The 18,043-nt window shown below is 43.7% G+C and overlaps 1 protein-coding gene across 1 annotated transcript; it reads right to left on the bottom strand.

The window, feature by feature from the left end:
- Positions 1–4,321: 4,321 nt before the first annotated feature.
- LOC140545819 (uncharacterized) lies at positions 4,322–17,672 on the bottom strand. The gene is made up of 3 exons (XM_072668807.1): positions 15,493–17,672; positions 11,983–12,776; positions 4,322–5,151 (listed from the first exon to the last, which is right to left on the bottom strand). The coding sequence occupies exons 1-2, from the start codon at positions 16,507–16,509 to the stop codon at positions 12,120–12,122; spliced, it is 1,674 nt and encodes a 557-aa protein (XP_072524908.1). The 5' UTR covers positions 16,510–17,672; the 3' UTR covers positions 4,322–5,151; positions 11,983–12,119.
- Between the last annotated feature and the right edge of the window lie 371 nt (positions 17,673–18,043).

Genomic DNA, 18,043 nt, shown 5'->3' with positions numbered 1-18,043 from the left:
CTCTCGGCTGGGTTCTTTTTACAAAAGGTTTGAACGTGACGAAAAGTAAGATAAAAAAACAACAACATACACACAATCTTAAATTAATGACATCATTAGTCATATTCCAGGGTGTGTATGTGTAATAGGACTGTATGACTGATTGGAGGCAAGCCGTCCAAGAATAAGCTGCATAGTTTGGTCGCCGTCCCAGACCAAGAATAATGACTGTGTGTAAATGACCTGGTGCACTGTGCTAACCCTCAACCACTTAGCAGCTAGTCACGAGGCCCTGCGCCCTCGCCAGCCCTGTTATACCATTTTGTTTCTACAGGGCGGAAGGAAGGGTGGGGCATGAATACGGGGGTCATGACGGGGGTCCAAAACAATGCCATATTCACAATATAGAGCATTGTAAAACAGGGAAAAACCAAATTTGATCAATTCAATCTAAAATATGTGTATTTATTGTGGTAAATAAGCTATGCTACTTTTAATAACCTAAACAAATATGTATGGATTTTATATATAAATATACATTACATCAAGCCAAATTGCACTTATTCTTGGAACATTATGGAACATTTTTCATCATTGAAATGGCTGGCATTACTCTAAAGATGGGATCAGTGTCTTTTCATTCCAGTCACTTCATCAGACGAGGCTGAACTATTTGAATGTCTATGCCAGGAATGACATAAAGTCACGCAACAGTAATGTGAAAGACTGGTGGAGAGCATGCCAAGACAGTGATTCCTGAATTCTCTCAGAATTAAAACATCAGTACTGTGTTTTTAAATATGAATATTAACTTATTTTCTTTGCTTCTAAAACACTGCATCTTTTTGTTATTTCAGCAAAACTACTAGATACTAAATATTATATATGTTTCTATAATTAGTGGATAATGGTGGATAAATCACTGTATAGCTCATATATTCTTATATAATATTATTATAACATCATGTATTTAATGTCTGATTCATGTTTGGTATAGAGATGCAATTTTATTGTGTAGGGGTTCGCTCAATGGAGGACGCACTCCTGCCGATAGTTACTGTGTATTGAATTGAATTAAACAATAATAACATGTGGCATATATAAGGATTATGATTATTCTATTGAATGATATACATGTAGTTTTATTTTTATTACATGTTTAAATGATTAGTTCCTGGTGGTTCGCCACTGCTTTTAACATCTAGACTAAGTCTTGTGTTTTAGCCTCCCATAAACTTTCCTACTTAACTCACTAACTTCACTGTTTGAGAGATAAGCAAGCCTTCAAGTGATATTACTCAGGTTTTTCTGAGGTCAGCAACAAAAATGAGGGGAAGAGGGAGGCAGAGCGGTTTGGGCAGGGGTTACAGAGTCCCAAAGAAAGAAAGGAAAAAAACAAGACCATTGCAAAGGGGTGAGGCAAACAGGCATAATGGACCGTAAAACCTCACATTCACTGCACACTAGCCATTTCTGTTGATATTGAAGGCAATTTCGCAGTGACTTGGCTTGTTTGTCCTGTGCCATTTAGCACCAAGCTTAGTGACCAAACATTTACAACACAGCATGCCATTGACTGTGTGTTAGTGGGGAAGCATTCAAATCACATGCTAAATATAACCCCACCTCGCTAAGAGCAAAGAAAAGAGAATTAGAAAAGTTCATGTTATTTGGATTAGGGATTAAGGGAGTTTAGACCTGAGGTCGCCTTTTACATTCACGGTATGTCTGCTGCACACACAACACACATTCAGCTTGTAAGAGTACTGCACTCGTAACGTAAGAGTGCACTATTCTATTATCAGTATTATTATCATAAAGCCTAACACATTAATTAAAATAAAGATGCTATAGAAGAAAGTTCTTTACCAATTTAAAGGTTCTTCACACATCTCCGTTACAAACTTGGTTCTTTATGGAACTAAAAGTGGTAATGCAGTGTAAAAGCTTAATCAGTGCAGCAGAATGTAACTAGAAAAGTACCTGAAGAAAACACAGAATGGCTGCGCGGCTAAAGTGGATTAAACTATCAAGCATTTCCTAGGATGCTGCTACATGGTTCTGGTTGGTTTCCATGGTGTTGCTAAGTTGTTGCTAGATGGTTAGTGTGGTTTCCCAGGTGGTTGATATGGCGTTGCTAAATGGTTGCCATGGTATCTTTTGCAGTTGCTATGGTGTTGCTAGGTGATTGCCATGGTGTTGCTAAGTGGTTGGTATGTGGTTGCAATGATGTTGCTATGCAGTTGCTAGCTGGTTGCTATGGTATCCCAGTTGGTTTTTATGGTGCTGCTAAGGGGTTGCTGTGGTATCCCAGAAGGTTGCAATGGTTGTGCTAAGTGGTTGCTAGATGGATAGTATGGCCTACAAAGAAATGCTGTTTCCAAGTGTTTCTAAAAGGTGATTGCTATGGCATCCTAGGTGGTAGCTCTGCTGGCTGTGGTGTTGCCAAGTGGTTGCTACTGTGTTGCTAGGTGATTGCTATGGTGTTGCTAAATGGTTACTAGGTGGTTGCGATGATGTTGCTAAACAGTTGCTAGCTGGTTGCTATGGTATCCCAGAAGATTGCTATGGTGTTGCTAAGTGGTTGCTAGGTGGTTGCTATGGAGTACAAAGTGGTTGCTATGCTGTTTCCAAGTGGTTCTTAAGTGTACACACAATAGGGACCACACTTTATTTTAAGGCATGTATTTTAAGGCACCTAGATGGTTGCTATTGTGTTGCTAAGTGATTGCTATGATATTTCAGGCAAGTGTCCAAGTTACTGCAGTCTTTCTGTCCGCTCCAAACAGTCTAGTTATTGTCAGCTGACCTCTCTCATCATCAAGGTGTTTCTGTCTGCAGAACTGCTGCTCGCTGGCATTGTGAGTAAACTCTACAGACAGTTTCAATGCTTTTTCAGTGTATGAATCGGAAATGAAAGAGAAAGTCGTTCTGCAGCCAGCAACAGCACCCATGTTAAGAGAAACAGCAAGAGACTGTAAGCAAGTAATTGGTCAGACACAGTCAGAGGCCTATACATAATTCATATGTGTTCCACAAGATGTGGATGTACAGTAGATACCCTCAAATTACAGCTGACAGTCTGCACAAGGTGTTTCATTTCAGATCCAGCATGTTGGTGTAAGCAGCCAGAATGGCAAAAATGATGTTGCTGTCCAGTTGCTTGTATTTACACTGGTATTGAGTATCACGGCTGTCACACAAAATCTCCAAAATGGCAACATTACAGAAGAAAGAGGAAAAAACGACTATAAACTATGAAACTTTCAGTGGAAGAAATGTAGAAAGATTTGACTCGTTTGAGTCATTTTAGAGCGTTTCTATTGGTCCATTCATCATGAAACTTGGACAGAATATAAAGAACAACTGCAAGATCCACAAAATGTTCAGAAGTAAATAAAGGCAAAAATGGAGATACAAGGTTTTTGCAGGAGAGTGACGAAATGCTGAGCTTAATCTTATGTGAACTCACAGCTGTATTACTTCTATGGTGTATGTATACTATGTACTCGCCTATTGGAGCTCAAGCACACATGAACCTGAAGTTTTAGAGGATGTTTCTAGGGGTGAAGATCTCCCAGTTTACTCTGGAGGTTTACAGGACTGTATATACCAGTATCAGTGAATAAAGTGCATGTGCTGAGATGGTGAAATGGGCCCCTCAAGGATAAGTGAAGAAATTCTCAAACATGACTAAAATAAATAGAGACACAGACGCTGTCAAGACTGGAGACACTGTGCTCAACTGTTCAAATATTCTATAGGATGGATTTTCCAGGGATGGTCCCATCACAGGTCAAATTTCCACTAAATGGACAAAAGTATTGGGACACCTACTCATTCATTGCTTCTTCCGAAATCAAGGCTATTGAGGTCGTCGTTGGAGTAACTGCCTCTGCTCTCCAGGGAAGGCGTTCTACTAGATTCTGGAGCATTGCTGTGAGGATTTGATTGTATTCAGCGACAAGAGCGTTAGTGAGGTCAAGATGTTGAATGATCACCACCCCACCTTATCCCCAAGTCTTCAGGTCATCCAAAAAGTATTGGGTGGAGCACCATCATCCATCATTCCAGAGAAGACAGTTCCACTGCTCCACGGAGGCATGATGCCAACAGGTTCATGTTTATCTGCTCCAGAGAGACCTATTCTGTAGGCTGTACTTCTCTACAAGCACTTGACAAGCAATCAGCAACGGGTGCAACTTAGTAAAGAGTAAATGAATGCCTTCATTAGAAAGGGTGTCCGCAAACATTTGGACACATATTCCACAAAAAAAAAAACTTACATAAGTCGTACAGATATAGGAGACTGACAGGAAATGAGGACATCACTTTGACAGAGTGCTTTATAATGTTCCCATCTTTTATTTCCGGTGAGCTTCATTAGACATTCTTGAGTCATTAGGTCTTTTGCATCTTTCAGTAGCCTAAAGCGCCCTCTTCTGGCCACAATACATCAATGCTACTACTTAAATGCAACAGTCTACACAAATGGCTTATATTGGCTATAAATACAGTATAACAAAGTTCATCCAGAGGACGGATCACACTGCGCTTTACTCTGGACCTCAGAACACACAGCTTGAATATATTCTTCTCGTACGCACTTCAGCCGCCTTCAGAGACGCTTATTGGCTTCAGCTTTTTACAATGATTGTTTGCTCGCCGGACCCTCAGGGCCGAGATGATTGGTTCCTCCTTTCCTCTCATCAGCCATTGTTCATTTCAGCAATGATAAGGAATATTAAAACACTTCCTTGCATTTTTTTTTGGTCATCGCAGCAGTCCACTCACAGTCTTCAAAACAATAGTTGCATAATATATGGGTGCCAGGACTGAATCTGGACTTTCTTTCCAAACAAGGAGCAGCTTATTATTCTGCAGATAGATATTTACTTTAAAGGGGAAAAACTCAGAGACCGGGTCACAGGTAGGTCCTGTGTGCACCTAGAATGGGCAGCTCGGTTCTGTTGGTGGACACAGTGCAGTCAGGCTTAAGTAAGGGGAGATAGTGAAGGAGAGAGAGAGAGAGAGAGAGAGAGAGAGAGAGAGAGAGAAGGAAGGAAAAGAAGGTTGAGCTGTTTCTGGAGCTTTCCACTGGAACTGCTTTCTATTCCAGTAAGACGTCCTCGCCTTGCTGATAGAACCAGCTCCACTTTGTGGCATCCATCCCTGTGCCAAAACAGACAGTACAATTAGTCAATGCTCAACATTGACCACCATTATACAGCGATCAGCCATAACTTTAAAACCACTGACCGGTGAGATGAATAACACTGGTCATCTCATTACAGTGCCAGTGAACAGTCAGTTCTTGAAGGTGGTGTGGTAAAAAAAGGGCAAGCATAAGAACCTATGCCACCGTGTCACAAGCCAAATTGTGATGGCTAGACGACTGGGTCAGAACACCCCCAAAACATCAGGCAGGTCTTCCCGAAATGCCTACAAAGGTGCTCCAAGGAAAGACAACTGGTGAACCGGCAACAAGGCAATGGGCATCTAAAGCTCGCTGATGTGATCCATGAAAGCCCCAGGACTTAAAGGGTCTGCTGCCATCGTCTTGGAACCGGAACCCCCAGGACGCCTTCAGAGGTCTTGTGGAGTCCATAAATTGACAGGTCTGTCAGAGCTGTTTTGGTGGCACAATGGGGGACCTACACAAGATTAGGCAAGTGGTTTTAAAGCTATGGCTGGTAAGTATAACTGTATTATCTGTAGACTAATAGAAGAAACTTTAGAAGAACACTTTAACCAGGCAAAGCATTCAAATGGTTCTTTTAGTTGTCATGGTTCTATGCAGAACCACTCCATTCCCTACATCCCCTACCCAAGAAAGGCCCTTCTTTTAACTTATAAAGGATAAAAGGATATGTACACAAGGCAGAAATTAAGCAAAAAAGCTGCTAGCGTTCTCAGGGCAATTGACTGAGTCCAGGCCTTAACATTATTGAATGTGTTTAGGATAGTCGGTATGATGAGAAGCAGAAAACACTCCAAACTTCAGGCTAACGCTGAAAGGGAGTCTCCTAAAAAGGGAGACTAGATGCACAAAGGGTGGTCTCAGACTTTTGCACAGTACTGTTTAGGTAACTAGCATGTGGTTCATATCCCTTTGAAGTCATTTACTAGGAAACTGGCGTCCTTCACAGCACAGTGAAGCTCACGATTGCCCATCCTAAGTGCGACCCCTCAAAGCTAGCAAGCTAGCGCTACTCCCACTAATCTACTTCACTATTTATCCACAGGATTTGAGCAATAGCTCGCATTAGAGCACAAAATAGCTTAAATTGGCCTCTGCCCACTCTATCAGAGCTGCTAAAAAAATAAATAAAAGCGCTGAATGGCTCCGTACCAAGCCTGCACTTGTTTAACACCCTGATTTAAGGGTGTGATTAATGCGCTGTGTTTGGCTCTGTGTTGGAGGACAGCAAAACTGATTAGGCAAGTGCTTCATTAAAGCACTGGAGCACTGCTTTTGCCGTGGCTTCAATGCGGCGCTGGGGATGCCAAGGTGCGCATTTGGGAAAGGGATGCTGCTTTAAGGATTAAGGATGATGGAGAAAAAAGGCAGAAGTTCAAAGGACTTAGATGCAGGATATGACTTATATCAAGCAGCATCATGGAGAATTGATATTTCCTGCTCCTGCGCTCCCCCTTACAGTTGGGGAGTGTAATTCATACTTTGAGCTACACGATAAAGGACATGCTATACACATGCATTTCTGGACAAGCTGGGAGATACAGAAACTTCACTGAAAGTGAAAGAAGCATGTGGGCCGAGGCGGTAGGGTCATATTACAAGATTTTACGCTAATATGACTCAGGGTAAGCAGCATTATGCAGCGTCTCACGAGCTTTGTCTTGCCCACTTCCCCCGAGTTACACAGCCGAGCCGGGACTAGCAATGATAGAGGTGCTATTCGTTCTTTTTACAGGACAATGAAGCATCACAATGATTTTGAAGGTAAAACATTTTGCTTAAAGTAGCCCTTGCTTTTCATCTGTAAACATCTACAATGATTTAAAAAAATTTTAAATGCCTTGGAAGATTTTCTTTTTTAACACCAGAGGCCTGTTCAGTCCATCAGAACCTGCTAAGCTGATTTACAGCCATACTATACCATCTACTGCATTCAGTTGCAGTTAAAAATTAAAGCCAGATTATACATCCACTTCACTACAGGAGTGTGTTCCCAAGCTGCTTGTCGAAACTCTCGAACAGGTATACACCTCAGTCCTTCCACTAACACTGTAACCATAGTAACCTGCCATGCCAGACACATGCGGCCCTTAAAATCCCCTGGACACCCGAGGAGGCTGTCATAATTGATTTAAAAGACTATTCTTAAGTCCATGGCTCTCAGAGACTAGAAATTGAACATAGCCGTGCTTTTCTGCTGGATAGAGTGCACCTACAGTTGGTACAGCATGTGTGTGTCTGTGTGTGTATGTGTCAAAGTTGTCGCTGAATTAGGATCTCATCTTTTGTATCTGCATTAAAAAACAGTCGTACAAGCAGTAGGGGCTGGTCCAAGATCAGCCATCCAGGAATGCTTGGTACATTCAAGCCCCTAAAAGAATAATCTGTGTTTTCAGGCCGATGCTTGTTGTAGCACTGCGCTCCAATCGGCCATCATGTTCTAGGTAAGAGGAAGCGACACAATTCAATAGAACGTAAGTCAAGAACACCCTTAAAAGGGGCCTTCGTTAAGGGTTCTTCAGTAAAGGCAATGGTAAACCAAAAAGACCTCCTCATTAGCACTAAATAGTACCTTTTTTATAAGGCATTTTATGTATCAATTAAATGATGGTGCGCTTTACCAAAACTCCACCATAAATGTATTTACTTCACCCAATTTATGTTAATCAGAAGGTGTTGCGTTTGATCAGATGATGTCAAGTGTAATAGGTGTAGGAGATAGCAGGGCATGACCTACAGCAGGGCAATGAGGAACATGGATATTTTATGCAGTTAAACATGGTTATGTAGAACGTAGGCACGCAACAACCTCATCTGCCAATGTTGCCAAATCATGAGGAAAACCCCATGATTTCTTTGGCAGTGTTTTTCAGCCTTCCGTCAATTGTTCATCCCAGTTCTAGGAAGTACACTTTTTCAGCTGTGAGGTGAGCAGCTTGTGTAAAAAAAAAAATAAAGTATTAAAGGTGCTCTAGAATGGAAAACGTTTCTTCGGTGTTATTGAATAATAAAGGCTTCTGTACATGTCAGTGACAAACCTGAAACCTCAAACACTGTTGTCTACTCTTTCACAAGAAAATCCGGCATAACCAAAACCAAGCTGGAAAACAGTCCAATTCTAAAACTCCAAAACTGTTACATCACAGTCCTGACTCGTTACATTTACACCACCAAATGTACAGAAATCCTGTCCACTACTGAAAGCCTTTAGAGGCTAAACACAACAGCTACTTTGGGAGAATATGAAAGAAAGACTAAAAAGGGTAAAAGGTTAGGCCTACTGAAGAAGGGTGAAGGGGTGACCATAGGAGCAAGTTGTGGGCAAGTGGTGAAGCTAGGAGATGAAAAGGTTACCCTGGTCAACCCGCTACACTTTCTCTTGCTGGGAGGACACAAAGTGGACTAATTAGAAGACGATTTTTGTATTTTTTTTGTAATTAGTCTTGTTACAATGTTAGTCCATGCTAAGCTAGGGTAGGATAGGTTATGCTAAGCTATGCCATGCTATATGGCTCCTGTAAGCCATCATGATGTTGTAAACCAGCCAAAAAAGCCAAGTTGTTATTCAATAAGCCCTCTGTACAAGGAATCAGTGTTTTATTCTGAGGTAAAATATCAGTTTTTAAATAACAGGGTTGTAAATAAGCTTACAAAATGACATCTGAGTATTTTTAAAGCTGTAAAACTACACAGCATCCAGATATCAGATACAGCTGTAGAACTCCCAAGGGCAAGGATACAGGCTGCCCTGATGATGCTGAACTCTTTGAGCATCTCCACATGCCTGGCGTCATGTCTCGTCTATAACTGTCTGGCAACGTTTTTCCTGTCCGTGGCTGGAGTAAAAATAACCCTGAGTAGCATAAAGAGAGCATTGCTAGGCCAGGCCTTTCTTATAGAGGAGCTTTTATTATTCCTGTGGCATTCCGAAGTAAAAAGCTGGCTCTATTCAAGCTTTTTTATGGCCCTGATATGAATGGTAAATGAAAGTCAATTGGGTTTTATTTTCCTGGACTAGATTTTAATGAGTGGTCCTAATTGACATGGATATTCAAAGTCTTGGTTTGGCTATTTGCATAACTCAGAAAGCAACAGAGTGTCACAAGTAAGCTAATTATCCGACCGGCAATAGGCTTGCTTGTGTCATGGGGATTCCTGTTTGTCGCTAGTAAAATATCTCTCCCTGTAAAACACTTTGCACATTCGGTTAAGAGCAGATTGCCGGGAATTCGGAATGTTAACTCAGTAAAACACAATCAGGTCAGGCTAGCAGGGCACCATATGCTCAGACACTCGTAACAGTCTAGACTTTATGGTCTGTGTGGGCTAGCTGAGTCTCACACACACACACACACACGCACACACATGACTGCCGTCAGACTGTGGGAAGTTAGATTACACTTTAATGAATGCCTCCAGCAAATAATTAAACCCTCACAATCGCCACCACTGCGGAGGCAGTCACTGGTGGGGCTCAGGATCGGCATCCTTAGGCCGGCTGGGCACCACTGGCCAACAGACGTTCTCTGTAAACAAGTCCCATACTAAAAAATCCAGTGTGTTTTGAGGATGGAGCACATGTTTGGGATACTCCCTCGGATAGCTTATGGTCACTGCTCTACCACTTCCTGCCTTGGGTGTTGGGCCATGCCATGTCCCCTCCCAGCTGTGGGCGGCCATCGTTTAACACAGTGTCTGAAAGTGCCTGTGTTTACGGAACCATTGCAAATATTGTACAAGCTTGCCTCACTCGCTCCGTCACCAAGCCAAGTGGCGTCTAATCAAAACCAGACAGTAGGTCTGGCTCAAATGTGGGGGAAGAGAAAAAAAAATAGACTGTCGTAGCACATACCCTCCACCAGAGGACGGCCAGCAGCTCCTGCCAAACCTCAACCACTGTTTTCAAAACATGGCGGGGGAAAAAAAGGACTTAGCCTAGCTCTTCCTGTACACACAGACTGTTCCTTCAGTTTGAAGTTTAACAGCAGAGTGATGATGGGTAAACTTTCGCCCTCGGGTGCTGTACTGCATCAAATGCATCTTCACATTTCTACACTCTTAAAAATGAAGGCGCTTCAAATAGTGCTATGAGTGATGCCACTTTAGGTTCCATTAAGAAGCATTTGCAATAGAGATGAGTGAGTGTGACCTTTCAATTTTGGTATAGAACCTTTACATCAAGTCTTCAGACCTGTAAAAGGTTGTGAAGAAGAATTCGGTGGGCTTTAGCATCACTCTGCTGTTAACCTTCATACTCAAGGAACAGGAATCAGTAAATAGAGCTGAAGAACTGTTTCCCCCTGCCATGGTGAAGGTTCGGCTCAGCGGTCTAATGCCCTACCACTGTGGCCCAGGGGTCGTGAGTTTAAATTTTGAGACATGCCGCTTTGTCATCAGCAGCCAGAGTTCTAGAGGGCACAATGGGCCGTTCTCTCTCTGGGTGGGTGGTGGAGCTGGGGACCCAGCGCTTTCCTCCGAGACCAGCAATGCCACATTGGAAGCAGTTGGAAAAGTGTTAGTGGCTGACTTTGCAGCGTATCGGATAAGACATGTATTAAGTCCTTACCCTCTAAGTGCTGGGAGCTACACTAAACCCATGTTCACATGTTTACTTTTGAGTTTACACCATACTTTTGAGATCAGATCAGCTAACATCGCATTACTGAGGATGTACTCTCGAAACAGACACTATTAATCTCCGCAATCTCTGCTGGATTAGTAATGCATTATTTTTAGAATGTTTCTAGGAACCTCATTGATTGCATCCTGAATTGCATACTGATCAAAAATATGACATAGCAACGGTCCTCCGGGCCTCTCAACAAGGCAATCTCTTCCGCACTCTCCAGAGCTGATTAGCTCTGAAACTCTGCATTACCCAGGCGTCAGAAGCATTGACTCCGCTGTGCACAACACAGCAACACCAACAGTAACCCAAATGCAGTGCAGTGTAGTGTGGTTGTAGTGCAACAAACAGATGGAATAGATCACTCATGACTCATGGTATAACCATATTAGCAAGGGGTGGGAGATGGGGGGGGCTCTGTTTTTACCCAAGTGGCAGATGTTAAATTTTTTTCAGAAAGTGATTCAACTTCAGGCCACCTCCTTTGCCTTCTTCTTCCCAGAACAAATGACTAAGAGTCTAGATGGTGATGTTTATAGCTACATACACGCCTTCTTGCGAAAGACACCATGTACTAATGTGCCATTGTAATGTGCTGCAAATGGAAGTACACTATATGGACAAAAGTATTGGGACACCTGCTCATTCATTGTTTCTTCTAAAATCAAGGGTATTAAAAAGTGTTTAGAACGCTTTCTACAAGATTCTGGAGCACTGCTATGAGGATTTGATTGCATTCAGTGCCAGGAGCATTAGTAAGGTCAGGATGTTGGATGATCACCACTCCACCTCATCCCCAACTCCCAACTCATCCCAGAAGTACTGGATAGAGCTTTATACCTCTCTCGCCCATGCCTGGTATTAGACATGGTGCCAATTTGTTCATTCTTATCTTCTCCAGAGAGTCCTATTCTATTGGCTGTACTTCTCTACATGGACGAGACAAGTGTAAGTGTGCATTTACACATCTGTTTCAGCAATGGGTGCAACTGAAAATAGCTGAATGCATTCATTAGAAAGGGTGTCCGCAAACATTTGGACATATTGTGTATGTCAAGTATGGAGGCATAAATCATTGCACGGTTGAGCACAAACAAACAACAAACACAAACACTTATGCATTCATATGCATTCATGATGAACAGTCCTCATCTGAGGACACTCATTGTCCACTCACCCTGAGTTACCTAACCATGTGGATGCTCCGGAAAAAAATGTGGTTTAGGTTGTTGTATGGGTATTTGTGTGCTGTCCTCATGACTGCAAACAGACAGAGCTATGAGGCAGCGGGACTCCCCTTTCACCCCCATCCCTTTACACCATGGTGGACGATAGCTGTTTTTGTTTTCCACGGAACGGAGGTATCTTCAGGGCATTTGAGGAATGGCTTAAATCCTGAGGGAGCATTTTAAGCTGTCCGTTCTGGGGATATGGTGGGGGTTTCTGGCTCTTCGAGATGCCAGTGGGTGTCAGAGCAAAGCAGGGTTCAGGACTCTTTGAGGGGACCACATGATCTACTCTAGATCTTTGGTGCTGGAGATCTTTGACTCTGACTCTGGGAGGTCTGGCTCGCAGACAGTCTCCATTGGCAGTGCTTATAGTCCTCTGCGTTTCTGTTGCAGACGTGTGATTCATTCCTCTGCAGCCTGCAGACTCAACAACAAATGGACTGTGGACAGGAGTGGAAGGGTTTGTGTGGTTCTTTGTGACGGTATGGCTGTTGGCACGAGAAGTAGCTATGCTGTGGTCTGAGAGGGAATGCGTAGTCCGCGACTTGACTTGACCAGGCCGAGAGCTGTCTCTTAGCAGTGATTCCATATCTCCGTTGGAATTATGGACGAGTGCCACCACTCCGAAACGGTTGCCTTGATTGCCTTTATGCCTGGGATCCTGCGGCAGACCGTTGCATGGCCTCAGCTCCTCTTCACCCAGGTCTATGTTGGAGGTCAGGATGTCAATCTGTTGGACCACCTGTACAAATAAGTGCAGTCTTTAGGCTCATTCACAGCGAGCATATAATGCAACATCATGCAACATCTACAGTGGTGCTGTAGCCTAGTAGTTTGTGAAGCCTTTAGAATTTTCTACATTTCTGCATAAATTGAACCTAAAACTAAAAGATCCTAAAAGTAGATAAGAAGAACCAATTCAAACAAGTCAAACATATGCTCCAGTTTTACATATTTGTGAGTGACAAAAGTATGTGAAGCTTTACTTTTAGTATCTGGTGTGAGCCCCTGCTGCAATAACTGCAACAACTTTGACCTGGCCATTCCAAAACATTAACTTTACTCTTCTTTATCCGTTTGGGAGAATGACTTGTGTGCTCAGGGTCATTGTCGTGTTGCATGAGCCACATTTTCTTGAGTTTCAGGTCACAAACAGATGTCCTGACATTTTCCTTTTGAATTTGCTGGTATAATCCAGAATTCATTGTTCCATCAATGATGGCAAGCTGTTCTGGCCCAGATGTAGCAAAACAGGGCCAAACCATGATCCTACCACCACAATGTTTCACAGATAGGATAAGATCTTTATGCTGGAAGGCAATGTTTTTCTTTCTACAAACATAATGCCTTTCATTTAAACCAAAAACATCCATTTGGTCTCCTCCATTCACAACAAATTGTACGAATAGGCTTGTCCATGTGATCTTCAGCAAACTGTAGATGGGCAGCAATGTTCTTTTAGGAAAGCAGCGGCTTTCTCCTTGCAACCCTGCTCTGCACACCATTGTTGTTCAGTGTTCTCCTGATGGTGAACAACAGCATTAGCCATGAGCCGTGAGAAAGGCCTTTAGCTGCTCAGAAGTTACCTTGGGTAGTTACCTTGCAGACTATTACACACCCTAGTCTTGGTATGATCTTTGTTGGTCGACCACTCCTGAATTTCCTCCATTTGTTCTCAATCTGTTAATCTCTGAGTCCAAAACTTTCAGAGATGGTTTTATAACCTTTTCCAGCCCGATGAGCATCAACAACACTTCTTCTGAGGTCCTCATAAATCTCCTTTGTTCGTGCCATGATACACTTCCACAAACGTTTCAACTGATTCTCATCCCATTGATTAAAAAACTATTTAAAAAGATTCACATACTTTTGCCACTCACAGATCTGTAATATTGGATCATTTTCCTCAATAAACAAATAACCATGTCTAAGATTCTGTCTCATTTGTTTGATTTGGTTCTCCTTACCTATTTTTTGGACTTGTGTGAAAATCTGATGAAGTTTTATATCACATGTATGCAGAAATATAAAAAATCCAAAAGGGTTCATAAACTTTCAAGCACATCTGTACATCTGGCGAGTGACTTTGGGACATAGAAGCAAACAAGATGGCTCTGAAATCGGATCAACTTGTTTGAGGGGTGTGACTGAAAATAAGGAAAGTTAGTACTTCAGAAATAAACAGCTCATTTGTCAGTTACTTGAGTTACATTTTTCACAAACAGTAGTGTTTACTTCCCTGTCCCCGAATCACCCAGTCATATGACCACTAATTGACTGCTAGCTCTTTTTAGCCAGCTACAGAGTGCCTGAGGAATGCTGGCTGTATTCTTCCAAGCTGACTTCAACAACAAAAATCGCTTATTAAATTATGTATTTCTACTTACAATGCTGCAGTAAATCAAGGTCATTTTCTTAAAAGGATTGTAAATGTCATATACTCTGAATGTTAGCCAGAAGTTGCACCCTACTATGTTAAGTCACTAGCTCTCAGCAGCACTTCACTTGGATCTTTTTTAACCTTATTTGTAGTTCCTTAAAATTACCCCCAGCCAAGTAGCTGGCACATACGAAGTAGCTTTTAATGGAGGTCTTGATGTGTCCACTGAAACTTCCAACTCGATTTTAAATAATTCATTTACTTGTTTTTTTCCCCTGATCTCTTGTAGTCCATTAATACTAATGCAGATCTACATACAGTATCTTCGGCTATCTTTAGGCATTGATTTTTTGTGATGCTTCCTTTCTAATGGACAGTATCCAGTCCAGCCTGAAAGGTCTTCTCTTTCTCTGGAATGAAGCACCACATAGATCCTGTTCCATACAAAACAGCGGATGGTTCAGTCTTCTGATAAAGAAACAATGCCCCATGAGACTAACTGAGGCTAACTTGAGATGTCCAGCTTTGATGCCCCATATGAGGTAATGATGAGGGGCTTTGATCCCAGCTGCAGCTGTATTTTTTTTTCTAGATGTTTATTTTGGGCTGAGGTCATGTTCTCGAGAATTCAGCAGTAGCTTACCTCCCTGTAGCTGTCAGGCTGGATTCATTACCGGGATGTTTTCAGAGAGCACACTTAAAGTATATCCACTCCACTGGCTGGCGCTGGACATTGCTCTGATCACAGCAAGACTTTCCTTCTAAAGATTTATTGTTTTTTAAGGTCTTTTCTTATGACGATCTGCATCACTGACACAGCTAATGATAATGTATGAATGCTCCACTTAACAGCAGTATGCCCTACTGCTAAAATGTAAAATAGACATCCAACAGTGAAAAAAGTAGAGAAGACATAGTGCTAACAATGATGATATCATCTAATTTAGTACATTTCATCCATGCATTCCTCTGGAATCACAACCAAACACTTCAAGGAGAGCAACACTGCAGGTTTTATGCAAAAGACTTTGTACTGATGACACCCGTTACCGATTAAGTTCAGCATTACTATCCTCACCTCTTTCATCTCCAACTGGACCTGTTTTAGACCACCAAGCACGTCTTCCAACTCCGTGACTACTTGTTTGATCTGCTGCCGCACTGTTCCCTGGCTCTTCCTCTGGTTCCTCCTGCTGTCCTCACCTCCACCATCATCCAGTCTGCCTGTTTGACCCATCTTGGTTTCTCCTCCCCAGGCTCTGCTCGCTGGCAACCTGGGCCCTGATGTCCTGGAGCTCCTGAACTTGCTCTGGGGCACCTCTGTGGAAAAGAATGCTGGGGACCCATTACAATGTGTTTTTGCAGGAGTGGTTGATCCACCAGTATCCGGGCTGTCGCAACTGATCTCATCATCGTGACCCTCAAACCTGACATGTCTCTTTTCACAGTGTCCATTGTATCCAGATGTGTCCAGGTTGTCCCAGTCAAGTCCCTGCAAATGTGGGTCCCTGTGATTGCTCTCACTTTCACAGTCCCAGTAATGCTCCTCCGATACATATCGGGCTTCCCTGTAGTACCGTTGACCTCTAACCTTAGCTGGAAGGAGCTGCGAAACCGAGCTGCCGTTGAAGGGGTGTGGCGGCATCTCAGGAGGGTACCATTGCCTTGCACACCCGCAGTCCCTGTGTTGTTCCCAGACACACGCACATGGGGCAGGCCGGGGGTCCACTGGCCAGTCCCATCTGCAAGCCCTTACTTCCCTCCACGAGTAGCAAGGAGAGCTATGAGGGCTGCAACTCTCAGGCACAGGGTAGTGGTTTGGTCCCAGGTAAATGTGCCTTCGCTGGGGTATGCAAAGGTCAGGGTACCCCAGGCTGTCCTCAGGCATTCTGACCTCTGGAGGAAAGGGAACGGGCAAGTCCCCCCGCCACTGGACAAGGCTTAGACTGTCCACTGGAGACAGGCACGGCCCATCCATGCGCTCTTGCCCATGGGACAGCGCTGGTCCTTGGAGCAAGCAGAGGCGGCAGTAGTCCTGGGCTGGATGGAGGACGCGCCGCCCCGTTGCCGCCTTCTCCGACTTCTCCGACTGCATACCAGCAGGAGTCCAGAAGCCGCCCAGGCCGACGACTTACAAAACAACTGGTTTCCTCCCCTCTCTCTCCCCACCCAGGCCATTCACTAAGGCTGTTTTTCTCATCTGCGTAGTTTCTCTTTCTCTCACTACTCCTTTCCTTGCTCTCTCTCTCTCCCACTCACTTTCCCTTGTCTCTGTTTCTCTGTTTCCCTCTTTCACATACTGCTGCTCTCTGTCTTTTCTGTTTCTTGGCCTTTTCTCCTTTTACTTTTGCAACTTTTCTCTCCTTTGCTCTTTCTCTCTGTCTCTCTCTGTCTGTCCTGCTCAAGTCTCACCTCCCCCTTCCTTCCTCCTGGTTCTTTTTCTAACCTTCCCTTGTTTTCCCTCTTTTCTCTCTCTCTCTCTCTCTTTGCCCCTCTCCACAACTTCTTACTTCCCGTATGCAGCCAGCCAGTTGCCCTCTCTCCGGTGGTGGGCCTCTCTCTCTCTCTCTCTCTCTCTCTCTTCCCTTTCTCCCTCCCTTTTTCTCTCACCCACCCCCTCCACTTATTCTCTCACTCTGTTGCAGGCTTTCCTGTACCTATCCCTCACTCTCCTGCACTTTGATTTGTCCCCTTCCCTTGCTCTCTCTCTCTCTTTCTCTCTCTCTCTCTCTCTCTCTCTCTCTCTTTCTCTCTCTCTCTTAATATCTCAATCTCTATATCTATACCTTCCTGTACCTTTCCCTGTAACCTTACTCCTTGTCTTCGCAGTGTGTAAAAATTCTTGGAGTCAACTCACCCCCTCCCATAATCTAACCCATTCTTTGTCGGTCTGTCACAGTTTCTGTCTCTCTCACTCTTTCTCTCTCTCCCCCTCTCGCTCTTTCTGCCTCTCTCACAGAAAGTCAGAGTTGCGGCTCGTAAAGACGCTGCCTCTCCATTTGAGTCCTGAACGCTCCCTGAGATCTCCCACACTCCTGGTTTCTCTCTCTCTCTTGCTCTCTCGCTCTCTCTCCCTCTCGAGCCTGCCTGCCACTCGCCAATTAAACACTGCCAGGATTCCACACCGCCTGCAACGGGGAGGGGAGAGAAAGAAAAGGGGAAAGAGAGAGAGAGAGGGAGAGGGAGAGGGAGAGAGAGAGAAGGACTGAGGCAGAGGAGGTGGGGTTTCAAGCACCACCGTAGCAGACAGGATCTAACATGAGCGGGAGACGGAGAGATAGGAAAGGAGAGCGACAAGGAGGGAGGGAGCGATTGAAGAAGGCAGGGAGGGAGGGAGAGAGATAGAGAGGGAGAGATAGGGAGAGAGAGAGGCACAGCCTCGGTGGAAGGGGGATTTTCAAAATAACTCTTCCCTCCTTTGAGTCCCCTCTCCGTAAGTGTGTTTGATAGACTTCAAAGCATGTACGGCTGAAAGTCTTTTATTGTTCCTCTCAGCGCTCGTCCCTGCGCTTATGTGGTTCCAGCCATCAGAGAGATTGACGCAAAGCCCCAACACCAATGAAATCACACAGAGGACCGCTTGTCGGGGTTAAATTCTCAAGACAAAACAGTCTGTACGTTGTACATTA

Source organism: Salminus brasiliensis, chromosome 23 (assembly GCF_030463535.1).
Source record: "Salminus brasiliensis chromosome 23, fSalBra1.hap2, whole genome shotgun sequence".
In the NCBI taxonomy this organism is placed as follows: domain Eukaryota; kingdom Metazoa; phylum Chordata; class Actinopteri; order Characiformes; family Bryconidae; genus Salminus; species Salminus brasiliensis.
The sequence above is the reverse complement of the archived record's forward strand: the minus strand, read 5'-3'. Positions and strand labels throughout refer to the sequence as shown.